This window comes from Siphateles boraxobius, unplaced genomic scaffold, assembly GCF_051911475.1.
Source record: "Siphateles boraxobius isolate OS27281-9 unplaced genomic scaffold, OSU_SipBor_1 164, whole genome shotgun sequence".
NCBI classification, from domain to species: domain Eukaryota; kingdom Metazoa; phylum Chordata; class Actinopteri; order Cypriniformes; family Leuciscidae; genus Siphateles; species Siphateles boraxobius.
Window position 1 is genome coordinate 288,931 of NW_027508771.1, and position 23,095 is coordinate 312,025.

Consider the following 23,095-nt stretch of genomic DNA (forward strand, 5'->3'; position numbering starts at 1 on the left):
GCCGGCCGCCTGGGAGTTGAAGGGGCGGCTGCCGTCTGGGAGGGAGCGGAGGAGTCACCGTCGCTCGCCGAGGGCCGGAGCCTGCTGCCATCCGCCGGAGGGAGGAGCAGGGAGCGGGGGACTCACTGCCGGCTGCCCTAGAGCCCAAGGAGCCGTCGCCGTCCACCGGGCAGCGGAGGAGTGTCGAGCCGTCCTCCGAGGGCTACCCAGCATCACCGCCAGGCACCGCGGAGGAGACCGCACAGGGGAGTAGGCACAGTCTGGTGGGTACCCCCTGGCCTGTGAGGGGCGATGGTGGTATGTGGCGAATAGGACGAGGCCGAGGGACGTGAGAGAACGGAGCGAGGCCGGTGGCTTGAATGTTAATGAGCGACACCTGTGAGACGCACCGGTCCTGCATCTCTCACGGAGGAGCGGAAGCATAAAGGAGGAGCGACGACGTTGATGATCGAGAGAGGAACAGGCCTGTGTTTTGGTTGTGTTTGGTTTCTGTATTTGTATTTTATTTTGGGTAGCCAGCAGTCGTCTGCGAGGGGCTGCTGGCGGATCCTTTTATGTTTATTTTCGGTAGCCAGCAGTCTTCCGCGAGGGGCTGCTGGCGGTATTTTTGGTTTGTTTGTTTTATTTTAATAAAGTATTTTGAATGTTCGCCGGTTCCCGCCTCCTTCTTCCCCCGAACATTGTTACAACAGCACATCAAGGTTATAGTCTGTGATCTTTTCATTAACAATAAGTGCTTTTGAAGTAAGAGATTGAATATTCAGCAACCTAAGCTGGGTTGGAATGTTTTTGTATTTCCTAATACGGGGAACAGACACAGTCTCTATATGATGATATCTAGGTGACAGAGTCTCTTTGTGATGGGATTTATCTGACCTCAGTGACGTGAGACAGCTAGCAGACGATCGGTTTAGCTAGTCTGTCTGCTTCCTGACCTGGGCCCCAGTTCATTTTTGAGTACTGAGACTATGTGCCATATTACTAGAGAGAAGAGCAGCACCATCCCAAGAGGGATGAATACCATCTCTTTTCAACAGTTCAGGTCTGCCCCAAAAACTTTTCCGATTGTCTATGAATTCTATATTATTTTGAAGACACCACTTAAACAGCCAGCCATTGAGTGAGGACAGTCTACTAAGTATCTCATCTCACATGGTGTGAGAGACCGGTTCCGGGATGGCGCCTGTGTTTGGCTTTGCCTCTGCGGCTGGTTGTTTGTCCCGACTTGTTTTGTTTGTTTTTTGCGTCATATTGCTACTAAGTTTGTCAACAAATGTTGTGTCTACTGCATGGCTGTACGATCGCCAAACAATGCTGTTGATCCGATCCTGCATGGCGGAGTGCGGTGACGGATGTACCTGGAGTGGTACAGGCGAGTTTGTAGCCCCGTTCATACGTCCGACTGCAACTGCTGTCTGTATGCGGCATGGAGAGGGCCTAATACGACCTACAAATAGACGGCGGAGAAAGCGAGGGAAAAGGGCAGGGAGGCAGATTCAACTGAAAAAACTCTTCAAGTAGGACTTGAAGGTCCTGGACTGCGACTCCAGACCTTCATGTCTTCGTTTTGTCTTCCCTGACGTCCCCAGGGCTCTGGTCCCGGTGTACTGGAGAAACCCTACCACTGCCGCGAGCTTCTTTTTCTGCTTCAGCTGTTCCTGCACCGCTCAGGATGGGTCTGATAAATGCCCGTTCAATTGAAACAAGTCTCTTTTGCTCAGCGATTTATTTACTTCCAAAAGCATGGACTTCATGTTGCTCACGGAGACTTGGCAACGGGATATGGAATACTATCACTTAAATAAGCTCTGTCCTGTGGATTGTAATTTTAAAGGCCTGGGGTTGGAAGTCTTGCGGTGGTTTTTATAAAACGTTTTATCTGTCAGTCAGTGAACACCATCACATACTCTTCTTTTGAACTACAGATGACTAAGCTTGGTTGTTCAAATACATTTTATTGTATTCTAGTTTATCGGCCACCTGGGCCAGCGACCTCTTTTCTTACTGATTTTTCTAACTTCTTACTGATTTTTCTGACTTCCTGTCATCTATTAATAAGCTGGACAGAGTGATTATTGTTGGGGATTTTAATATCCATGTGGATGATAATACTTGTAAAAATGCTTCTGAATTTGTAAATATTACTGAATCTTTTAACTTTATTCAGCATGTCTCTGGTCATACGCACAGCAAGGGACATACGCTCGACCTTGTTCTTTCTCATGGTGTAAACATTAATAATGTCTGTATCGAAGATGTATTTGTTAGTGATCACAGTTGCATCTTATTTGATATTGTTTGTGATGAGGATCCTCTCCCTGCTAAACGAGCATCCTGCTCACGTTTGATTAACCAGCTTACTGTTGAGAAATGTTCAGCCGCATTTGACTCAAGCTCGGTTCTTAGTTCGAATGACGTGGATGCTTGTGCACAGGCTTTTAATGATCACTGCACCCTGCTGTTGGACAAAGTGGCGCCCCTTAAAACTAGTGAAATTCCCTCTGTTAATACATCCACGTGGATGAATGACGCCATTCGCAGCTTAAGGCGTGTCTGTCGGAGAACTGAGCGCTTATGGAAAGCGACTCAGCTACAAGTACACCGCCTATATCTTAAAGAGCTCTTAATGGACTTCAACGAAATGATTAAAGATGCTAGAGCCTCTTATTTTACTAATCTGATATCTGCCTCTAAAAAAAATCCTAAATTTTTGAAACTATTACCAACTCTCTTTGAAACTATTAACAACATTGTTTCTCCTGCTGCATGTGTTGTCCCTGTGTTTTCAAATGTTGACTGTAACCACTTTTTGTTTAATTTTGTGGACAAGGTTGGAGCTGTCAGGGCAGGCATTGTTTCATCAGCAAAACCACATATAGTTAAACATCACAGACCTTCAATACTGGACTCCTTCTGCCCCATTACCCTGAATGACATCATTAAATTAGTGGGCACGATGATACCTTCTCAAAGCCCTGTTGATATTTCACCTACATCTTTGCTTTTAAAATCCATACATCATCTTGGCCCGTGTTTGGTTTCAATTTTAAACTTATCTCTTCAGCTGGGCCAGGTCCCTAGCTGTTTTAAGCATGCTGTTGTCCAGCCTATCTTGAAAAAATACAATCTTGCTGCAGCTTCATTTGGAAACTATAGGCCTATTTCTAAATTGCCGTTTCTTTCTAAAATTCTAGAAAAGGTTGTTGCAAACCAGCTGAATAATATTTTGGATTCTCATAATATCTTTGATAAGTTTCAATCTGGTTTTCGTAAAAAACATTCAACTGAGACTGCCCTCCTTAGGGTCTCAAATGGTATTTTGATGGCTGCTGATTGGGGTAAATGTTCTGTGTTGGTTCTATTAGATCTCAGTGCAGCATTTGATACTGTATATCACTGAACTCTGATTGATAGACTGAATACAACTGTAGGTATTACTGGATCAGCTCTGGATTGGTTTTCCTCCTATCTCTCAGACAGGAGTTTCTCTGTGTCTATAGGTACATATATGTCAGACTCTGCCTCTCTGTCCTGTGGTGTGCCCCAGGGTTCTGTGCTCAGCCCCCTGCTGTTCAGTCTGTATGCATCCTCTCAGGGAGATTATTGGTAGTTTTGGAGAAATATCTTACCTTTGTTATGCGGATGATATCCAATTATATTTATCTTTTAGCCCTGATAAGCTAGACAAACTGTCCTTGTTGCACAATTGCTTAGCCTCCATTAAAGGGCACCTATTATGCCCCTTTTTACAAGATGTAATATTGGTCTCGGGCGTCCCCAGAATGTATTTGTGAAGTTTCAGCACAAAATACACGACAATTAATTTATTATAACCATGTGAAAATGTCATTTTTGGGGCCTGTTTTAAAAAGAGCTGTTTTTGTGTCTACCACCTTAAATGTAAATGAGCTGCATATCCCCGCCCAGCCTTTGGATGAGGGCGTAACTTGCAAACCTATGGCAATAAACAGGCGGTAGAAGCAGAATGGCTGAGAGTGAGAGACGCGCTGTTTTGTATGGCATTCAGCCGTACATGTTTGAACCGGAATCAGACCCAGATGATGAAGAGACTCCAGCAGAAGAAACACGACTGAGAATGGACCAGGACGTCTCGGAATGGTTATTTGATACATGTATGTACTTATAGAGTTGTAATCGCGTCCCCTTTGCAATTATGGATGTGCAACACACACACAGACACACACAAACTGTGATAACGTTGGCGCAATTTTTTGAAACTACAAACACAAATACTGTGATAACGTTTGCTACGTGCAAACGAAATTACATTTATGCGAGGGACCTGTTGCGTCATGTTTACATTACTTGTCGTACAGGTGCTTATGTGGCAAATGTGAGAAGATGGCTACAGAACAAGAAAATATATGCTGCAGGGAGATAGAACAGGTATTAATTTATTTACATTTGTAATTGTTGCAAAAAATAATAGGTGACATAAAACTGTCTGACGCTATTTGTTGTATGGAAGGTTACAAGACGGATGAAACAGCAATTTTGATGTCTTGTCTTTACAGAAAACATGCACAGTTTTTAATACAATATCTTTAAAAAATATATTTATAAACGTGTGGTTACACACTATACAAACAAGGTTTAAATTATTACACAGACATCCTACGACGACAACAACTTTAGATGCATTTGCTGTTGAATTGGCTGACATCGACTGAAATGACTATTTGCTCAAAAATCATAAAATACACTTACTTCTACTGGAGGTGACGTTGGATCGCGAACAGTAGGCAACGATCCACACTTGAGGATTCACTTTGAAGCAAGACCTGCTTTGAATTGACCCTCGTTCACAACACAGTCTGTCAGAAAATGATTCGGGCAAACATAAATGTATTTTGGAAGTTTAAGTGGCGCCTTTCCTTCCTAAATAAAATCCATCCTCTGCGTTTTCAGTGGCTCTGATGTCGGAAGTAAGTGAAAACTACTATGAACATTATTACATCCCACAACAGAACACTTATGTTTCTTAGGAGACATTTTCGACAAGGCAGCACAAATCGTCAGAACACCGGCTATCATTGAAACACTGGAGGATGGTAAACAGATCACCGAGGGCGGGGTCTATGCCAAAACCACAGTGTCAATCAAACCACGTCGGTGGGGCTTGCTCAAGTCTACGTCACATTGAGCCGAATCTTAGAACAGCTCGTTCTGAGACAGTGCTTATGATTTATTGAGATTGTAAAAAAAACACTGGGTGGATTTTTATCATTCTAAGGTGATTTTGCTCACATACTGCCAACACACATTTATGTTCAAACACCAAGTAAAAGTGAATTTTGCATAATAGGTGCCCTTTAATAAATGGATGGCAGACAATTTTTTGCAACTAAATTCAGACAAAACTGAGGTGCTGATTTTTGCTCCAGACAACATTACTCCTAAGATTAGGCAGGCCATTGGGGCTCTATCATCCTCAGACTGTAATGTTGTGTGAAATCTGGGTGTCATTTTTGATAAATCTGTGTGTTTTAGCAGTCATGTTAAAACTGTGGTTCGTTCCTGTCATTTCCATCTCAGGAACATAGCAAAGATTAGATCTGTGGTTTCTAAAGAAGAGATGGAGATGCTTGTTCATGCTTTTATTTCCTCTCGTTTGGATTATTGCAATGTACTGTACACTTGTTTAAACAAATCCTCCATGGACAAACTGCAAGACTTTTGTCAAAGATCAACAGGAGATCACATATTACACCTGTGCTTAAGGCTCTTCATTGGCTTCCAATTAGTTTTAGAGTGCAGTTTAAAATTTTAACCATTACTTACAGAGCCTTGCATGGTCAAGCTCCCTCTTACATCCAGGATCTATTGCACACACACACTTCTGGTCGCTCATTAAGGTCTTCAGGCCAAGACCTTTTAACTGTTCCCAGAACACGTTTTAAAACAAGAGGTGATCGTGCTTTCTGTGTGGTGGCTTTGGACTCTGTGGAAACTTCTAGAAAACACCTTAAGACACATCTGTTTAGACAAGCATTTAACTAACCATATGTTTTTTTTATGTTATGTATGTTGTTGTTTTTATTTGTTTTATATTTTCTATTTTTCATATACTGTGAAGCACTTTGTGACCTCTCTTGTCTGTGAAAGGTGCTATATAGATAAAGCTTGCTGCTTACTTACACTCCGGCGAACAGGAAGGGGGCCAGAGGAAATTACAGTGCCTGACATCGTACTTGCGAGTTCACACACCACTTTAACGTTAATTTTAGTGATCTCCAACTGGCGAAGTCGAACATCATTAGTGCCAACGTGAATAATAATCTTAGAGAATTTACGATTAGCATTAGCCAGCACTTTTAAATTTGCTTTGATGTCAGGCGCTCTGACTCCCGGCAAACATGTGTGCCTGGTGTCTCTATTTTCACGTTCCGTGTAATAGAATCGGCAATAACTAGGGCACATTCAACAGGATTCTCAGTGGGTGTTTCACTGAGTGGGAAGAACCTGTTTAATGTTGTAATCGGAACGGAAGAGCGGTGTTTTGTGCCACGACTACAGCGTCTCACCGTCACCCAATTGCCCTGCTGCACGGGCTCTACAGAGTTTACTAAGCTAGTCGCATTCAAAGCAGTATCTTAAGCCCTTGCACTCTTACAATTAACCTCAATTAAAGTGTGGATGCGTGTCTTTAGTTCAGAAATTTTCAGAAGATGTATATCATCAGTAAATCAAGCATTTTATTATGATATTATGATAATCAAGCATTATTTAATGATAGAGCTTTAGTAATAAGAACTAAAACCTGATAATCATGCATGAATGCATGTTTGTCTTTTTAACTGAACTTAAGACTGGTGGTACTTTAGATATTGCTGGTCATTCAGTGTTTCTGTAAAAATAAAAGATAATAATTGATAAGTAATTGATAGTAAAAAAAAGATAGTAATTGATTATAGTAATTATTATTAAAAGATTACAATCCTATTAATAATTTTGCTACTAATAATATCAATATAGCCTACAACACGCATAAGCTGCTGGGTTCATGAATGTTAATCATGTTGTCAGCATTTGCTCAAACTGATTTGCTGAAATTAAAACTGGGATGATTGCCTTTTGTGCATTAGATCCGCCCACTACCGGAGAAACCGGCATATCGTCTGCTTGTTCTTAAAAGCTGAATAATTCTACATGAACTTATAAAAATACAAACAAGAATAACGTTTACATGTAGCGCGTCAATTTTGCTTGGTATGTAAGACTCTCGCACTCTCTTTTGCATGAGAGAAACGGGACGGCGAGTCGTGCGCCTTCACATTAGAGTTTATGGTACGTCAAATACAGGTACAGTTTGTTGACGGAGAGCGAAACTCTTAAGCACTCACAGTGTGTTAAACGAGTGAAAATATATCTATTAGGGGTGTAAATCGGACAGTTCATCACGATACGATACGATATCGATTCTCTCAGCCAGCGATACGATTATTGCCGATACCTCAAAAAATTCTGCGATACGATTACGATTCGATTCGATTCAGGGTTATCAATCGATTTATCGATATTTAGATATTATGTGCCAAGTTTACACAACCAGTTACGTTTATTAACTCACAAATGCATCCAAAAATATATGAGAGTTTAATTAAACTCTTTGAAAATGGCACACCCTCTCCCAATTGGGACATTTACAAGTTGTTTGTTACAAGTTACAAGTAAAAAAAAAAACATGATAGCCTATATGAAAATGAACAAGAACGGAGTTATCTGTTTTTGCAAATGAACTATAACAGAAGAGGTTGTTTTGATTAAGTAATAATAACAAAAAAATACAGGTAAATGATCAAATAAAAGTGCATTGAAAGTATTTTATATATATATATATATTTTTTTTTTTTTTTTTTTGTGTGTGTCTGGCAAAAGCAGATAACTCCACATTTCATGTTTCAGAGTTAAACAAAGCCTAGTAATTGCTATGATACTTAATAAAACACTTAATCATTGTAACGTTAATCTCCTCAGCTGACATCTAACGTTAGACGCCTGTCAAACTTTGTTGTTGTGAATAACGTACACTCGATACAGAGAGCATTTCCCTCACCACTAATCTGCTGTTTTAGCAAGATTCCGTGAAAAAGTTTCAGATCTTATTTTCCTTTTACGCCATGAAGTTCATCAAGTTCGTTGAAATCCATCCTCGATCACTTTTAATCAGCTTTGACGAAACTCCTCGCAGCTAGCGCGTCTTTTCAAAGTGACTAGCAGGCTTGTCACCCGACCTGAATACTGCGCAGTGCGCACTGATTCGCTAACACAGACTTTTCGGGTTGATTTCACAAACAAGGGTGCTTGTCGTTTCTGCTGTAAAAGATGAAGTCGCGATGCCTTGACAGTGGAAAATACCCGCTTTTGTGACAAAGGGTTCTGTCAATCTTGTCAGGTGTCTATTTCAGCTGAGAAAAGTTCCGTGTGAGGATGTGGAGAGTGTCAAAATAAAGGTACCGTATAATCGATATTTTGTGTGTGGCATCGATGCATCGTATCGTTAGACTTTTGATCGATGCATCGATCCATATCGATGTATTGTTACACCCCTAATATCTATGCTAACCTTATACTTGGCATCTAACACACACTGGCGAGTAAAGTCTAAGAATTTATTAGCCAATGGCTAATGATAGACATTATTTAGTCGCCCAGTGAAATTTATCGCATATGCGAGTGATTTACTTGCATTGTTGAGGGTTGACCTCCCAACCCCATGTTCAGTTCCAAGCATTGGGGGCGTTGTATTTGTTGTCAATGCTGGGTCCTCCCCACCGAGAGTATGCAAACCCAAGCTCCTCACCGCTATTATAGCAAATCAAAATTCAAAAATAAAGAGAAGAGCACTTCTCCTCTTCTTTGCACTATCACAAGTGACAGCTCCCCACCACAGCGCTGCAACCTGTCACTCGAGGGTACTTACTCAAGTTGATAAGTTGATTTGGGCCTGGCTTTCACCGGAGCGCCCTCAGAAAATTCAGAGCCCTTGTGGGATCATTCAAAGTTGGGGTCTCTCTTCCCCTCACAACGTTCCAGAAACTGCTGGACCTCATGGCAGAAGCCTCCTGAGCAGTTCCTCTAGACCTGCTTCACATGCGGCCACTCTAATACTGCCCAAAAGCCTGCGTCCCTCCACATGGATTAGGATACCATGTCTCACAGAGCTTTGGCCTTGAGAGCCCAAGCATGCTATGTTTGGTGAATTATGGCTTTGCCTCCATATATTTTCCCCTGATTATAAACTTAAAAAGAGACCTGGTTCCAAGTGCCCACAGGCTGTGCTCAAAGGATGGTCTTCATTCTAGGCTCATAGCAGGACGCTATTGGATTGCGTTCACAATAGTGTCAGCAAAAACTGACGCTATGCGAGTGAACCTTATTGAAAGGGAACGTTTCAGTTACTAACGTAACCTTGGTTCCCTGCGATAACGGGAATGAGCTATGCTTAGCTGGCCTGGCTACTGCACGCACGCAGTGCATTCCAGACAGTTTTGTGTGGGTTGAAATGCCATTTGTCGTGCACAGACGATCAGGCTTCAGTATTCTGAGAAACGGAGTTTCTCCCATACCATCAGCAAAAACTGACACAGTGTTCGTTCCCATTATCTCATGGAACTGAGGTTACATTAGTAACCGAAATGATATTGAAGGTAATGGTAGTGTAGTTTCTTATTGGCTCTTAGGGGGCAATCACTTTTTCACACAGGAACATTGGGTGTTATATACTGTATATATTTAATGCATGACAGTTTTGTGTTTTTGTTTATGACTGGTCAATTAAATGCATTATAGGCTGTGCTTGAAGACTGAAAATATGCTAAAATCCAGAAAATCAGACTGGTGCCAAACATTTTAACAGCACTGTATTCATAAAAGTATGATATCTGATAATGCCTATCTATGTTGTATATTTTGTATATAATGGTCTGATATTGGGAATGTGTATGAGTTCACATTAATATGCTGAGAGATCACAGCAGGGGATGAAAGTGTGAATTTATTCTGATTTTCCTGTTGTTTAGGTGATGAAGTGGTTCTGGGCAGTAGTGTCATCCTTCACACAGGAAGAACTGGCACGTTTGTTACAGTTCACCACTGGCTCCTCACAGCTCCCACCTGGCGGCTTCAACACTCTCTGCCCCTCCTTCCAGATCATAGCAGCTCCCACACACAGCACGCTGCCCACCGCACACACCTGGTGAGCACACACACACACACCAAACATTCCCTCACTTCAACAGAGGGACCAAATTAAATGTGAAATTAATAGACTCTAGAGAGGAACATTTTGCTAAATATATGCACCATATCAACTGTTCTTCAATATTTAATGTTTGTAATCTGTCAAAATAAACGGATGGCCTTCAGATTTTTCCTCACTGCTAAAAGCATTCAGTCAATGAAAGAAAATTTACAGTTAATGCTACCCCTAGATGGAACAAGTTTCCTGAGAGTTTAATTCCAACCCTAATCAAATACACCTGAACAAATTAATCAAGGTCTTTAGGGTTACAATAGAATTACAGGTAAATTAGTTTGATCAGGGTTGGAGCTAAATTCATCAATGCAGAATCAAAACTATCAGTCTTATAACCGTATTTAATATTGTTAAATATAATTATACATTTCTTGCAACATGAATATAGTTTTGTCAGAAGTATCTATAGGGAAAAAATATATATGTTTAAAATGGGATTGCATGTTTAACTCCTTTCCTGTTCAGTTTTAACCAGCTGTGCCTCCCAACGTATGATTCCTACGAGGAGCTCCACAAGCTGCTGAAGCTGGCCATCAGTGAGGGGAGCGAGGGCTTTGGAATGCTTTGAACATCAGTCCAGCTCTGGCAGAAACAGAGAGTAATCTCCAAACCTCTTTTTATGAACATCTTACCCCAGTGCACTTTACAGTGTACTGTAAATGACGGACTTTGATCACAAGATGCCTCTGGCAGGATTCAGGAGTTATGTACATATGTATCAAAAGATTGTTCTACAAGATGAGTTTTGAGATTGTTCTACAAATTTTGAGGTTTTTTTTTTTTTTTTTTTTTTTTAATAGTTGCTTATCTTTCCATATGTGAGTGCAGACATAATTAAATGGCCTAAGTGTCAGGATGCTTGTTTTGCATTTGGCATAAAGTGTGTAGTAGACTATGGGATATTGGGAATGACTGCATAACCTCTGCACTTGGGCCTTAACTGATCAGGGAAGGTTATGTACATAACTTCTGTTTCATTGAATGCTTTATTTATACAGTGTATGCATTTCCCCTGCAACTTTTCAGTTGATATTTATGAAGAAGGGACCTTAGACACGCTGTCGCATACCACATTACCATCTTTCTTTCTTTTTTTCTTTTTTTTGTGAAATTTGTTTAATGGGCATTTTTATAAATCATAAAATTGCTTTTCTCAGAAATGTCGATAGTGTTTCAGTTGCAACTGTTTCCCGAAACAGTTTAATTTTTGATGTTTTTTCAGATTTCAGACAGCTGACTTGCACATTTATCAGATGTGGTCTTTGCTCTTCACTTGAGCTCCTTACTTTTTATTTTGAACATTTATTATTAATGATCATATATAGGAAACTAGTTATGATCAAATTAAGGTAAGATGTTCATTTAAAATATTATTAAAAAAACGTATTTGTACTACTTTAACTTCTCCTTTCTACTGTTATTCTGAAATATTTGAGTAACATCTATGCATCATACCAACAAGTCCCCAAACAACAAACTCTGGCTTTGCTTCTTTTATAAATAACTGATGCTCTTTTTATCATTTGGGTCAGTTAATGCCACTACGCTACAAAATTCAAGTTTATTATATGGGAAAAATCATAATGCACAAAGGCTGACTGTTGAACATTAGTGACCTTTTTTCTACTGTATAGAGCCTTTAGCAATATTCTATGAGGTCACATGCTAATCTGGAGTGTCCTTTTGTGACCACAACAAACATTTGCAGGGATAAAAAAACAAAAAACTAATGCTAAAACATAACTACCCTGATGTTACACTGTGCTCTTGCCTTTGTCTTCTCTCTCTCTCTCTCTCTCTCTCTCTCTCTCTCTCTCTCTCTCTCTCTCTCTCTCTCTCTCTCTCTCTTTCTCTCTCTCTATTTCTCTCTCTCTCTCTCCCATCCTCTCTCTATCTCTCTCTTTAAACACATTTTCTTTTTCCATGAAGTTAGACAATAATCAAAATTAACATTTCTGTGCATTATATGCAACACAATAAAAATCTTAAAATTATTCATTCATTCATTCATTCATTGTAAATGTCATAAAAAATGTTGGGTGACGCACAATCTACGGCATAATGTTATGAATCAGCTTCAGTAAAAACTAAAATTCCAAATTTAGTCCATCATTAAGAAAGCATATATCAGTAGCCAGAAAGAAAGTTTTGTGTGCGCTAAGGGAAAAAAGGTTGTGTCAGAAATAAAAGTGTAATAAAGTGCCACATACCATTATGAATCATTGCATTGATGTCTGTTAGCTCTATATTTAGACTGTGTTACTTTATGACTAAAATATTAAATTGGATGAGTCTTTTATCAGTAGAGTAGTTATCTCTGTTAGTAAATATTGTGTTATGCATATTTATTCATGAAATCTGAAATTCAGTTCATTATTATAGTGCAAAGTATTCAGCATATTTTGGAGAATAATGAAATCATGCCAAAAAAACACCCGTTTTTACATTCACTAGCTCAAAACAATAATTATGGATGAAAAATAAGTTTATATCTGCTATGCATTTTGTGAATTGGTAAGTTTGTCAGAGCGTGAAGAAATATACAGCTGAGTATCATCAGCATAACAGTGAAAACTAATGCCATGCTTCCTAATGATATCTCCTAAGGGTAGCATGTAGAGAGTGAACAGCAAAGGTCCTAGTACTGAGCCTTGTGATACACCATACTGAACTTTTGATCGATAAGACATCTCTTCATTTACTGCTACAAACTGATAACGATCAGATAAGTATTATTTAAACCATGCTAGTGCATTTCCATTAATGCCAACATAATTTTCGAGTCTATTTAAAGGAATGTTGTGGTCGATTAAGGCTGAGCAATTTTATCGATTCTGCGATATAAATCGATATTTTTTTTCCCAAGAAAGTATCGATTTTTAAGCCGCGTGTATCGATACACAAGTCCCATGCAAATACCCCCGTGTTTACCCCCATTCGCTTTAAAGCTTGGACGTTTTCGGTTCTGCTGTCGGTACTGGAGAAAATAGAAAATACACGTAGGCTACTATTTATTATTGAAATAAAGACGTAATCTTGAACATGTTTATCTCGCCAGCCAGTTCTATATATAATAATATTAAACCATTTGTCTGTGATGTAACTTTGCTATTCGCAGTCCAGAAGAGAGAGATCTCTCACGCGGAGCCACGCGCGCGCGCACAACACGACACGACAGCCCTGCTCAATGACTGACAATGAGGACAGAACTAAACATTCAAACGTGGTTACACTTTAGATCTGGGATAATATTCTAATTTTATTTTAGATTCGGCTTTCAGAGATTATAAAAAGAAGATATTTGAGATGAAACCAAACTAACTGCATTATGTCTAGAGCAACTTCCTTCCCTTCACAGCGATGCGCTGTCATTTCTTCCTAAAACCCAAACGTACCGTCAGAATCAGCACGATCGGTGATTGTTGTAAAATGCAGTCTCTACTGTTGCTAAATTGCGGACGCGTTTAATCATTAAAAGAGCTATTTTAATTGCACAAACATCTGCGCAAGAGTTGTGTGCAAGAGTTGTTCACAAGGCGACGCGCGCTCCGAAATGGACTGCAAGAAAAGTACAGGTTACTTAACTTTGGGCTTCATGTGCGCATCTAAACTATCAAATATACATAATAATATAAAAATTACCAGCTATGAGATTCACTGAAACACAGTTTATACACTTAAACAGTTTATGTCTTAAATGGACGTAAATAGTTAGGAGAAAATGATGGTGCATCAGTCACCTATTATATCTGCACTCGGTCTTAAAGGGGCAGCGTCTAATAAACCTGCTGACGATTGAGCCATTAATGTGAATCAAACAACAAAAGGCACTCACAGCTCTTGAATGAATAACTTAAACTTGTCCAGTCAGAGACATATATTGTGTAAATCAAGTTCCCTTTCGTAGTCACTCCGAGTTACGTTGGATGACGACGAATGGGGGTTTCGCTTAGAACACCTATTGACTTTGAGTATTACAAAACGAGCCAATGGCGATGAAATGCCATGGGTCTGCGGAATTTGCATATCGTATCTCCGCCCCACCGCATGGGTATAAAAGGAGGACGCCGGCAACATGCAGATATGTTTTCGCTTCGGAGCCGAGAGTATTTCTTGACTCCACAGCCATCTCTGACTTCGCTCTACGAGACGAGCTTCTCTCTCCGGTGTTGGTGTGACGGCGATCTGCAGCGAGCTCACAGTGCCTGCTGATCTGTGCAGTGATCTGCCAGTGTGTGTGTGTCTCCCTGTGCGCTTCAACATCGCAGAGTTTTTTCTCCTCTCATAAAAGAGCTCGCACGCGGCACGTCTTTTTAAAGACGGCTCGCCCGTGCATTTCTGGTTGCAGCGGACTGGTATCGGACTCTGATGGGCACGAGCGCTGACTAATGTGTTTGGGCTTTGATCATGCTTGAACAGCACTCGTGGATGACTCATTTTCTCTCTGCTGAGCGTCATATATAGGTCGAGACTCGGTGAACTCGCAAGAGTGAGAGTCCCCTCATCCACCACCCGATCTTCGGCTGGTGGCCAGGGTGACCTGAGGGTGTTGGTCTGGTACAAGGCGCCGACTCTGTGTCCACGCCCCAGCCCCCCCTCTTTAATGACGGTGCCCGCTAGCGAACTGATGATTCCACGAGTCTACCCTCGGGTGGCTCGTGTGTTTTCATTTGAAGCTACAGAGGACGATGCTGTGTCTGTAGCAGCATCACTAGGTGGGCTTGATTCTTCTGGAAATGACGACTCGTCACAGCTGCCACCTTCTGGTCTGCATATGGCTGTGCCTGAGTCTGATCCGGAAATGACGGCCATGCTTTCACATAGAGGCTCTTTCACCTAGATATCATCATATAGAGACTGTGTCTGTTCCCCGAATTTGGAAATCCAAAAAACGTCCAAACCGATCTAAGGTTAAAAATGTAATTGATATTCAACAAATAAAAAATAGATATAATACAGATGAGCAAACGATAAAGCTTGGGTTGCTGAATATTCGATCCCTTACTTCAAAAGCACTCATAGTTAATGATATGATTTCAGATTATAACCTAGATGTGCTGTGTATGACAGAAACCTGGCTAAAACCAGACGATTACATTACTTTAAATGAGTCCACCCCCCATGATTACTGTTATAAACATGAACCTCGCCTGAAAGGCAAAGGGGGAGGTGTTGCTGTAATTTATAGTAATATTTTCAAAACCACTAAAAAATCTAGTTTAAAATATATTTCTTTTGAAGTGTTGGTGCTTAATGTAAAAATATATAATGTAAACGATAAATCAAGTTTGAGAATTCTGCTGGCAACTGTCTAAAGGCCACCCGGGCACCATAAAGGTTTTATCAAAGAATTTGCTGACTTTCTATCAGAATTAGTATTGACTGCAGATAAAGTCCTAATTGTTGGTGATTTTAATATACATGTAGATAATGGAAAAGATGCAATGGGATTGGCATTTAAAGACATTCTTAACTCTATTGGAGTTAGACAACACGTGTCAGGACCTACTCATTGTCGTAATCATACTCTAGATCTAATATTATCACATGGAATCAATGTTGATGCTGTTGAAATTCTGCAGCAGAGCTACGACATCTCAGATCATTATCTAGTCTCATGTAAATTACATTTAGCCAAGGCTGCAAAGCCAACTCCATGTTAAAGTATGTTAGACCTATCACTTCTGCCACTAAAGATTGCTTTATCAATAATCTTCCTAATCAGTTTCATCGTCTTAGCATCCCAGATAGCTTAGAAGAACTTGATATTGCAACAGAAACTTTTAACTCTCTCCTTTCCAGCACTTTAGATACAGTTGCTCCGTTGCGCTTAAAGAAGATTAAAGAAAATAGTCCAACACCGTGGTACAACGAGCACACCCGGGCCCTTAAGAGAGCAGCCAGAAAAATGGAGCGCAACTGGAAGAAAACAAAACGAGGTATTTCGGATTTCATGGAAGGAGAGCTCGATTGCTTACAGAGAGGCTTTAAAAGCTGCTAGATCTGCTTATTTTTCAACCCTATTAAAAGAAAATAAACATAATCCAAGGTATTTATTTGAAAAAGTGGCTACACTAACGAAAAAGAAAGCTTCAAGCCCAGAAGTTTCCAATAAACACAGCAGTAATGACTTTATGAACTTCTACACTTATAAGATTGATAATATTAGGGACAAAATTATAACTATGCAACCGTCTACTACAGCATCACATCAGGGAGTGCATTATAGTCTCCCCGAGGTAAAATTTGATTCATTTGTTGCCATAGGAGAGGAAGAATTTTGCAAACTCGTTAATTCATCTAAATCGACAACATGTATGTTAGACCCTATACCGACTAAACTACTGAAAGAGATGCTTCCAGAAGTCATAGATCCTCTTCTTAACATCATTAATTCATCTTTCTCTCTAGGATACGTACCAAAACCTTTAAGCTGGCTATGATTAAACCGCTTGTTAAAAAAACGCAACTTGATCCTACAGAATTAGTCAAGTACAGGCCGATCTCAAATCTACCTTTTCTGTCAAAGATACTAGAAAAGGCAGTATCCTCACAACTGTGTTCCTTTCTTAAAAGAAATGGTATCTGCGAGGATTTCCAGTCAGGATTTAGACCGCACCATAGCTCTGAGACAGCTCTCATTAGAGTCACAAATGATTTGCTCTTACCATTCGATCGTGGTTGTATCTCTCTATTAGTGTTACTTGATCTTAGTGCTGCATTTGACACCATTGACCACAACATTCTCTTAAATAGACTAGAAAACTATGTTGGCATTAGTGGAATTGCATTAGCATGGTTTAAATCATATTTATCTGACCGCTATCAGTTTGTAGCAGTAAATGAAGAGATGTCTTATCGATCACAAGTTCAGTATGGCGTACCACAAGGCTCAGTACTAGGACCGCTGCTGTTCACTCTGTACATGCTACCTTTAGGAGATATCATTAGGAAACATGGAATTAGCTTTCACTGTTATGCTGATGATACTCAGCTCTATATTTCTTCCAAACCTAACGAAACTCACCAATTCACAAAATTATCGGAATGCATAGTTGATATAAAAAATTGGATGACTAGTAATTTCCTACTACTAAATTCTGAAAAAACAGAGATTCTAATTATTGGACAAAAAACTTCCACACGTAATAACCTAGAATACTGTCTAACACTTGATGGCTGCTCTGTTAAGTCTTCGTCGTCAGTTAGGAACCTGGGTGTGCTCTTTGATACCAATCTTTCATTTGAAAGTCACGTGTCTAGTGTCTGTAAAACCGTATTTTTCCATCATAAAAATATATCTAAATTACGTCATATGCTCTCATTGACAAATGCGGAACAACTAGTTCATGCGTTCATGACACCAAGGCTAGATTATTGTAATGCTCTTCTGGGTGGTTGCCCTGCACGCTTAATAAACAAACTACAGCTAGTTCAAAACGCAGCCGCTAGAGTTCTTACCAGAACCAGGAAGTATGACCATATTAGCCCGGTTCTGTCAACACTGCATTGGCTCCCTATTAAACATCGTATAAATTTTAAAATATTGCTGATTACTTACAAAGCACTAAATGGTTTAGCTCCCCAGTACTTGAGCGAGCTCTTAACGCAGTATAGTCCTTCACGTCTATTGCGATCTCAAAACTCCGGCCAGTTGATAATACCTAGAATATATAAATCGACTGCTGGCGGTAGATCCTTTTCCTATTTAGCACCAAAACTTTGGAACAATCTTCCTGACATTGTCCGGGAAGCAGACACAGTCTGTCAGTTCAAAGCTAGACTAAAAACACATATCTTTGACCTAGCATTCACATAACACTCTATAGCCTTCTATAATTCAATATTAGGCTGCTTAGATTAGGTCAGCCGGAACTGGGAACACTTCCCTCATATCCTGATGTACTCGTTACATCATAAGAAGAATGGCATCTACGCTAATTTTAGTGTCTTTGTTTATCCCGAGGTTTTCCCGCAGCCTGCTGGATCCAGGCCGTTTCCAGATCTGACGAAGGACTTTCGCCTGGACCTGATGACAATGCAGTGCTGAAGTGCCAACTAGCCTCTCCCTATGGAGGATCCCTATACCACTCTACAGATAAAGCGTTGTGGAATTTTTCGGTTCGCGTACCTACCCAAAGTGATAAGATAAAATAAAAATTCTGCATCAAAATTTATAGACAAGTAGTTTGTTTAGGCATGGTTTGTAAGGAATTACAAACCTGCGCACATATATTCAAATGCACATAACTATAGAATCAATTCTTAATGCGCATGTGAACGCCATCAGCGTCTATCACAGGTTCACGTTTAAAGTCTGTTTAGAGAGAACGGTGTCGTCTTAGCGGCCCCTAATTTAATAACAAATGATCATTTAGACGGAAGTTAATCAATCAAAACTAACTTTAGCTGGAAAAAACATTTTTCAAGAGCCATTATACAACCAAACCAATCTCTGTTACCTTAAATGATATGTTTATCTCTGTAAAGCTGCTTTGAAACAATCTACATTGTTAAAAGCGCTATATAAATGAGGATGACTTGACTTGACTTGATGGTGGGAGACTGAAGGGGAAGGCTCTCTCAAAGCAGAGGTTGTCCCACTGGATGTGGACGCCATTGCTTTGGCTTACCAACAACAATGCCGACCGTGCCCCCTTGGTGTGACAGCCCACTCCACCCGGAGTGTGGCTTCCTCTTGGGCTCTAGTGCATGGTGCCTCGCTAACAGACATCTGTAGAGCTGCAGGCTGGGCGACACCCAACACATTCGCCAGATTTTATAATCTCCGAGTGGAGCCTGTGTCCTCTCGTGTACTCGCTCAGTCAGCTAGTACTGGACCCGCTCAGGTGTCTTCGCTTGCTCGCCATTCCACTCCACGGACTGGATACGAGCGATATTCCCAGGGGGGCTTTCCTCTCTGAAGCCCTGAGTTCCTCCAGCACTGTTGACGCTGGCGCCAGTGTCTATTGCCTGTGCGTCGGCTAGGTGCTTCCGTGTGCATGGTTCCTCCCCTGAGTAACCCCCACATGTGTATTTCCACTGTAAGCCTCTTTGACTATGTGTCTTTCCCTCGGCAAGCCACCTTGCCACTCCTGGAGTTGAAAGTTGCCACCCCTCGGGCTGGTCACTCCAGCGTTCCTCCATATGAAGCCCTCCGGCCATATGTGTGTTCTTAAGTCCTCCCTACGGGTAGGCATGCTGCGGCATATTTCCTCTGAGATATGCTTCCCAGTGTACCTTGGTATTCCTGTGTTAAGTAGGACTCCTTCGTCCGTGCCAGTTTCACGACAGGGGGATCAGACTTTTGCAGGGCACTGGAAGACAGCTGTGAAGGTGGCGTGATTTCACAGGGACCCCCATTCGTCGTCATCCGACGTAACTCGGAGTGACTACGAAAGGGAACGTCTCGGTTACGTATGTAACCCTCGTTCCCTGAGTAGGGAACGGAGACGTTACGTCTCCCTGCCACTTCCGCGGTACCGCTGGGTAGAACGCCTGAGTTCAGTCTCGGCTCCTCAGCGAAGACATATCTGCATGTTGCCGGCGTCCTCCTTTTATACCCACGCGGTGGGGCGGAGATACGCTATGCAAATTCCGCAGACCCATGGCATTTCATCGCCATTGGCTCGTTTTGTAATACTCGAAGTCGATAGGTGTTCTAAGCGAAACCCCCATTCGTCGTCATCCGACTTAACGTCTCCGTTCCCTACTCAGGGAACGAGGGTTACATACGTAACCGAGACGTTTTTAGTTTTCAGTTCAAATAATTCAATCAAAGTAAATGGAACACTCACAAGATGTCACCAAAATCACTCTGTCCCCTTTAAATCTTTCAGAAAATGATGTAAGTGTATTGAATTATATCGAATCGTATCGAATCGTTTGCTGAATATCGTGATATATATCGTATCGTGAGCTGAATATCGTGTATCGTATCGTATCGTGAGATTAGTGTATCGCTACAGCCCAATGGTCGACAGTGTCAAATGCAGCACTAAGATCGAGATACACTAATAGAGAGATACAACCACGATCGGATGATAAGAGCAAATCCTTTGTGACTCTAATGAGAGCTGTCTTAATGCTATGGTATGGTCTAAAACCTGACTGAAAATCCTCGTAGATATAATTTCTTTCTAAAAAAGGAACATAGTTGTGAAGATATGGCCTTTTCTAGTATCTTTGAAAGAAAAGGTAGATTTGAGATCGGCCTGTAATTGACTAATTCTGTAGGATCAAGTTGCGTTTTTTTTAACAAGTGGTTTAATCATAGTCAGCCTAAAAGTTTTCGTTACACATTCTACTGAAAAAGATGAATTAATGATATTAAGAAGAGGAACTATGACCTCAGGAAGCATCTGTTTCAGTAGTTTTGTCGGTATAGGGTCTAACATACATGTTGTCGATTTAGATGATTTAACGAGTATAAAATTCTTCCTCTTCTATTGAATGAATCGAATTTTTCGTCAGGGGGACTACAATGCACTGCCTGATGCAATACTGTAGTAGATGGTTGCATAGTTATAATTTTCTCCCTGATATTATCAATATTGTAAGTAAAGAAGTTCATAAAGTCATTACTGCTGTGCTGCTTGGAAACGTCTGGGGTTGAAGCTTTATTTTTTGTTAGTTTAGCCACTGTTTCAAATAAATGCCAAGGGTTTTGTTTATTTTCTTCTAATAGGGTTGAAATAATAAAAAGATCTAGCAGCTTTAAAGGCCTCTCTGTATGCAATCGTGCTCTCTTTCCATGAAATGCGAAATGCCTCTAGCTTTGTTTTCTTCCAGTTGCGCTCCATTTTTCTGGCCATTCTCTTAAGCCAGAGTGTGCTCGTTGTACCATGGTGTTGGACTGTAGCGTGAAGCGTAAAGGAGCAAATGTGTCTAAAGTGCTGGAAAAGAGAGAGTTAAAAGTTTCTGTCGCAATATCGAGTTCTTCTAACCTATCCTATGCTGAGATGATGAAACTGATCAGGTAGATTATTAATAAAGCAATCTTTTGTGGCAGAAGTGATAGGTCTAACATATTTGTAACAGGGAGTCAGCTTTGCAGCTTCAGGCAGCCTTGGCTAAATGAAGTTTACACGAGACTAGATAATGATCTGAGATGTCATTGCTCTGCTGCAGAATTTCAACGGCTTCAACATTGATTCCATGTGTTAATATTAGATCTAGAGTATGATTACGACAATGAGTAGGTCCTGACACGTGTTGTCTAACTCCAATAGAGTTCAGAAGGCCAATCCCAATGCGTCTTTTTCGTTATCTATATGTATATTAAAATCACCAACAATTAGGTATTTATCTGCAGCCAGTTCTAACTCCGATAAAAAATTTCACTCTCCACACTCACCGATCCTACTCACTACAGTTGTTGATGAACTTGTAAAAGGCGCAAGCAAAATAAATAAATAAAGAGTGCACGGATGGCACGTTAACAGGCTAGCGATTACTAGTGTGTTGTGCTAGCAACGATTTAGATTGAAGCTAGCGATATCAGGTTAATATGTGATGTTGAGTAAGTTATATTTAGTAATATAAACAACAGGGAATGATAGTAAATAATGATTCAAAACAGAAAGATATACTAAGCTTACAGACGCAAACCAACTCAGCCGCAGCAGCAGCAAGGTAGTCAGGAGCAATCGATGTCGCGCGCAACGAAGGCTGTTCCAATTCGAAGGCTCCTTCAAATGCGGCCTTCTTTTCCTGGGCAATGAAGGATACAAAAGATGGATTCTTCGTGACCAGTGTTTCCAGGTAGTGTCTAAGATTTCCAGCCCAAAAGCTCTCAAAAACCCAGCCAAATCACTCACTGCCAAAAGAATGTGATAGAATTCTATGGTCATGACAACCAAGGTTTATAAGAACCATTTACCTCCTCAAAACTAATTATTGAAATTAAAGAAATGAATCCATTCTCCTGTATACTGAGTCATAATCATTTGTTACATTTAAAAGAGCAGAAAAAGGCCTCAGTTACCAGGGCTACCATCAGATAAGACTGTTTTATTGGTGTGAAAAATGTGGTCTTGTGGAAAAGCAAAGGCCTTTGGAAAGACACATAAAGCCCAAAAAACAGACAAACTGTTCTATAAATGAACATGCATATCTCCAGAACATTGTGTGTATGATTATTACTGTCCAGTATAGTGTCTGGTATTGGATACCATTTTATGTGTGCTTTATGAGAGAACTACTGTAACCCCACCTATATCATGTCTCCTATCAAATTAATGTTCATTTCACGACTCACACTTTAGTTTACATTACCTCCTCATAGAATGCAGTGTGTGTTTGTTATATTAATCAGAGTACAAAAGGACACCTACTGCCAGACCCATTCTAACCATGCTCCAGACAAAAGGACATAAAACCTCCCAACAGAGGAATTTTCCTGCTTGAAATATTGTACCTTAGCCATTGCTCAAGCCAAAACTCAAGAGGCATGACTTAAGTGGAAGCCCCCACACAGATCCCACTTGCTCTCTTCTTTCTTCTCCTGGTGGCTGTGCATGTGAGACCAGAAACCTGGTCCGACCACGAGATCGTGGGCTGGCAGACCTCAACACATCAAGCCAAGCCCATGTGTAACTTCTTAGACCGTAACAGAGTCAAATAATGTTGAAGATTTTATTATTTAGAAAATAAGTAATTTTGCTATATATTTGGACACAATTATTTCTTCTGTCTTGACTTTGGATTTCCTCTGTGTATGTGAAAGACCTTGAATGGAATGTTGTTTGCTGCAGAAAATTCTATTCTGAGAAGTCACATGGTAAAAGACCTTTACCCAAAACTATCTATAGGGTG

The 23,095-nt window shown here is 40.6% G+C and overlaps 1 protein-coding gene across 8 annotated transcripts in view; it reads left to right on the forward strand.

Annotated features, from left to right (window-relative positions):
* Positions 1 to 11,674, forward strand: part of LOC143740058 (apoptosis-resistant E3 ubiquitin protein ligase 1-like) — a 206,834-nt gene extending 195,160 nt beyond the window's left edge. For all 8 annotated transcript variants that reach the window (XM_077232132.1, XM_077232130.1, XM_077232135.1 and 5 more), the window contains 2 exons: positions 10,044 to 10,219; positions 10,745 to 11,674. In XM_077232132.1, coding sequence (XP_077088247.1) covers positions 10,044 to 10,219; positions 10,745 to 10,847 — 279 coding nt within the window. In that variant the 3' untranslated portion in view covers positions 10,848 to 11,674. The remainder of the gene's footprint in view (positions 1 to 10,043; positions 10,220 to 10,744) is intronic.
* Positions 11,675 to 23,095: the final 11,421 nt, after the last annotated feature.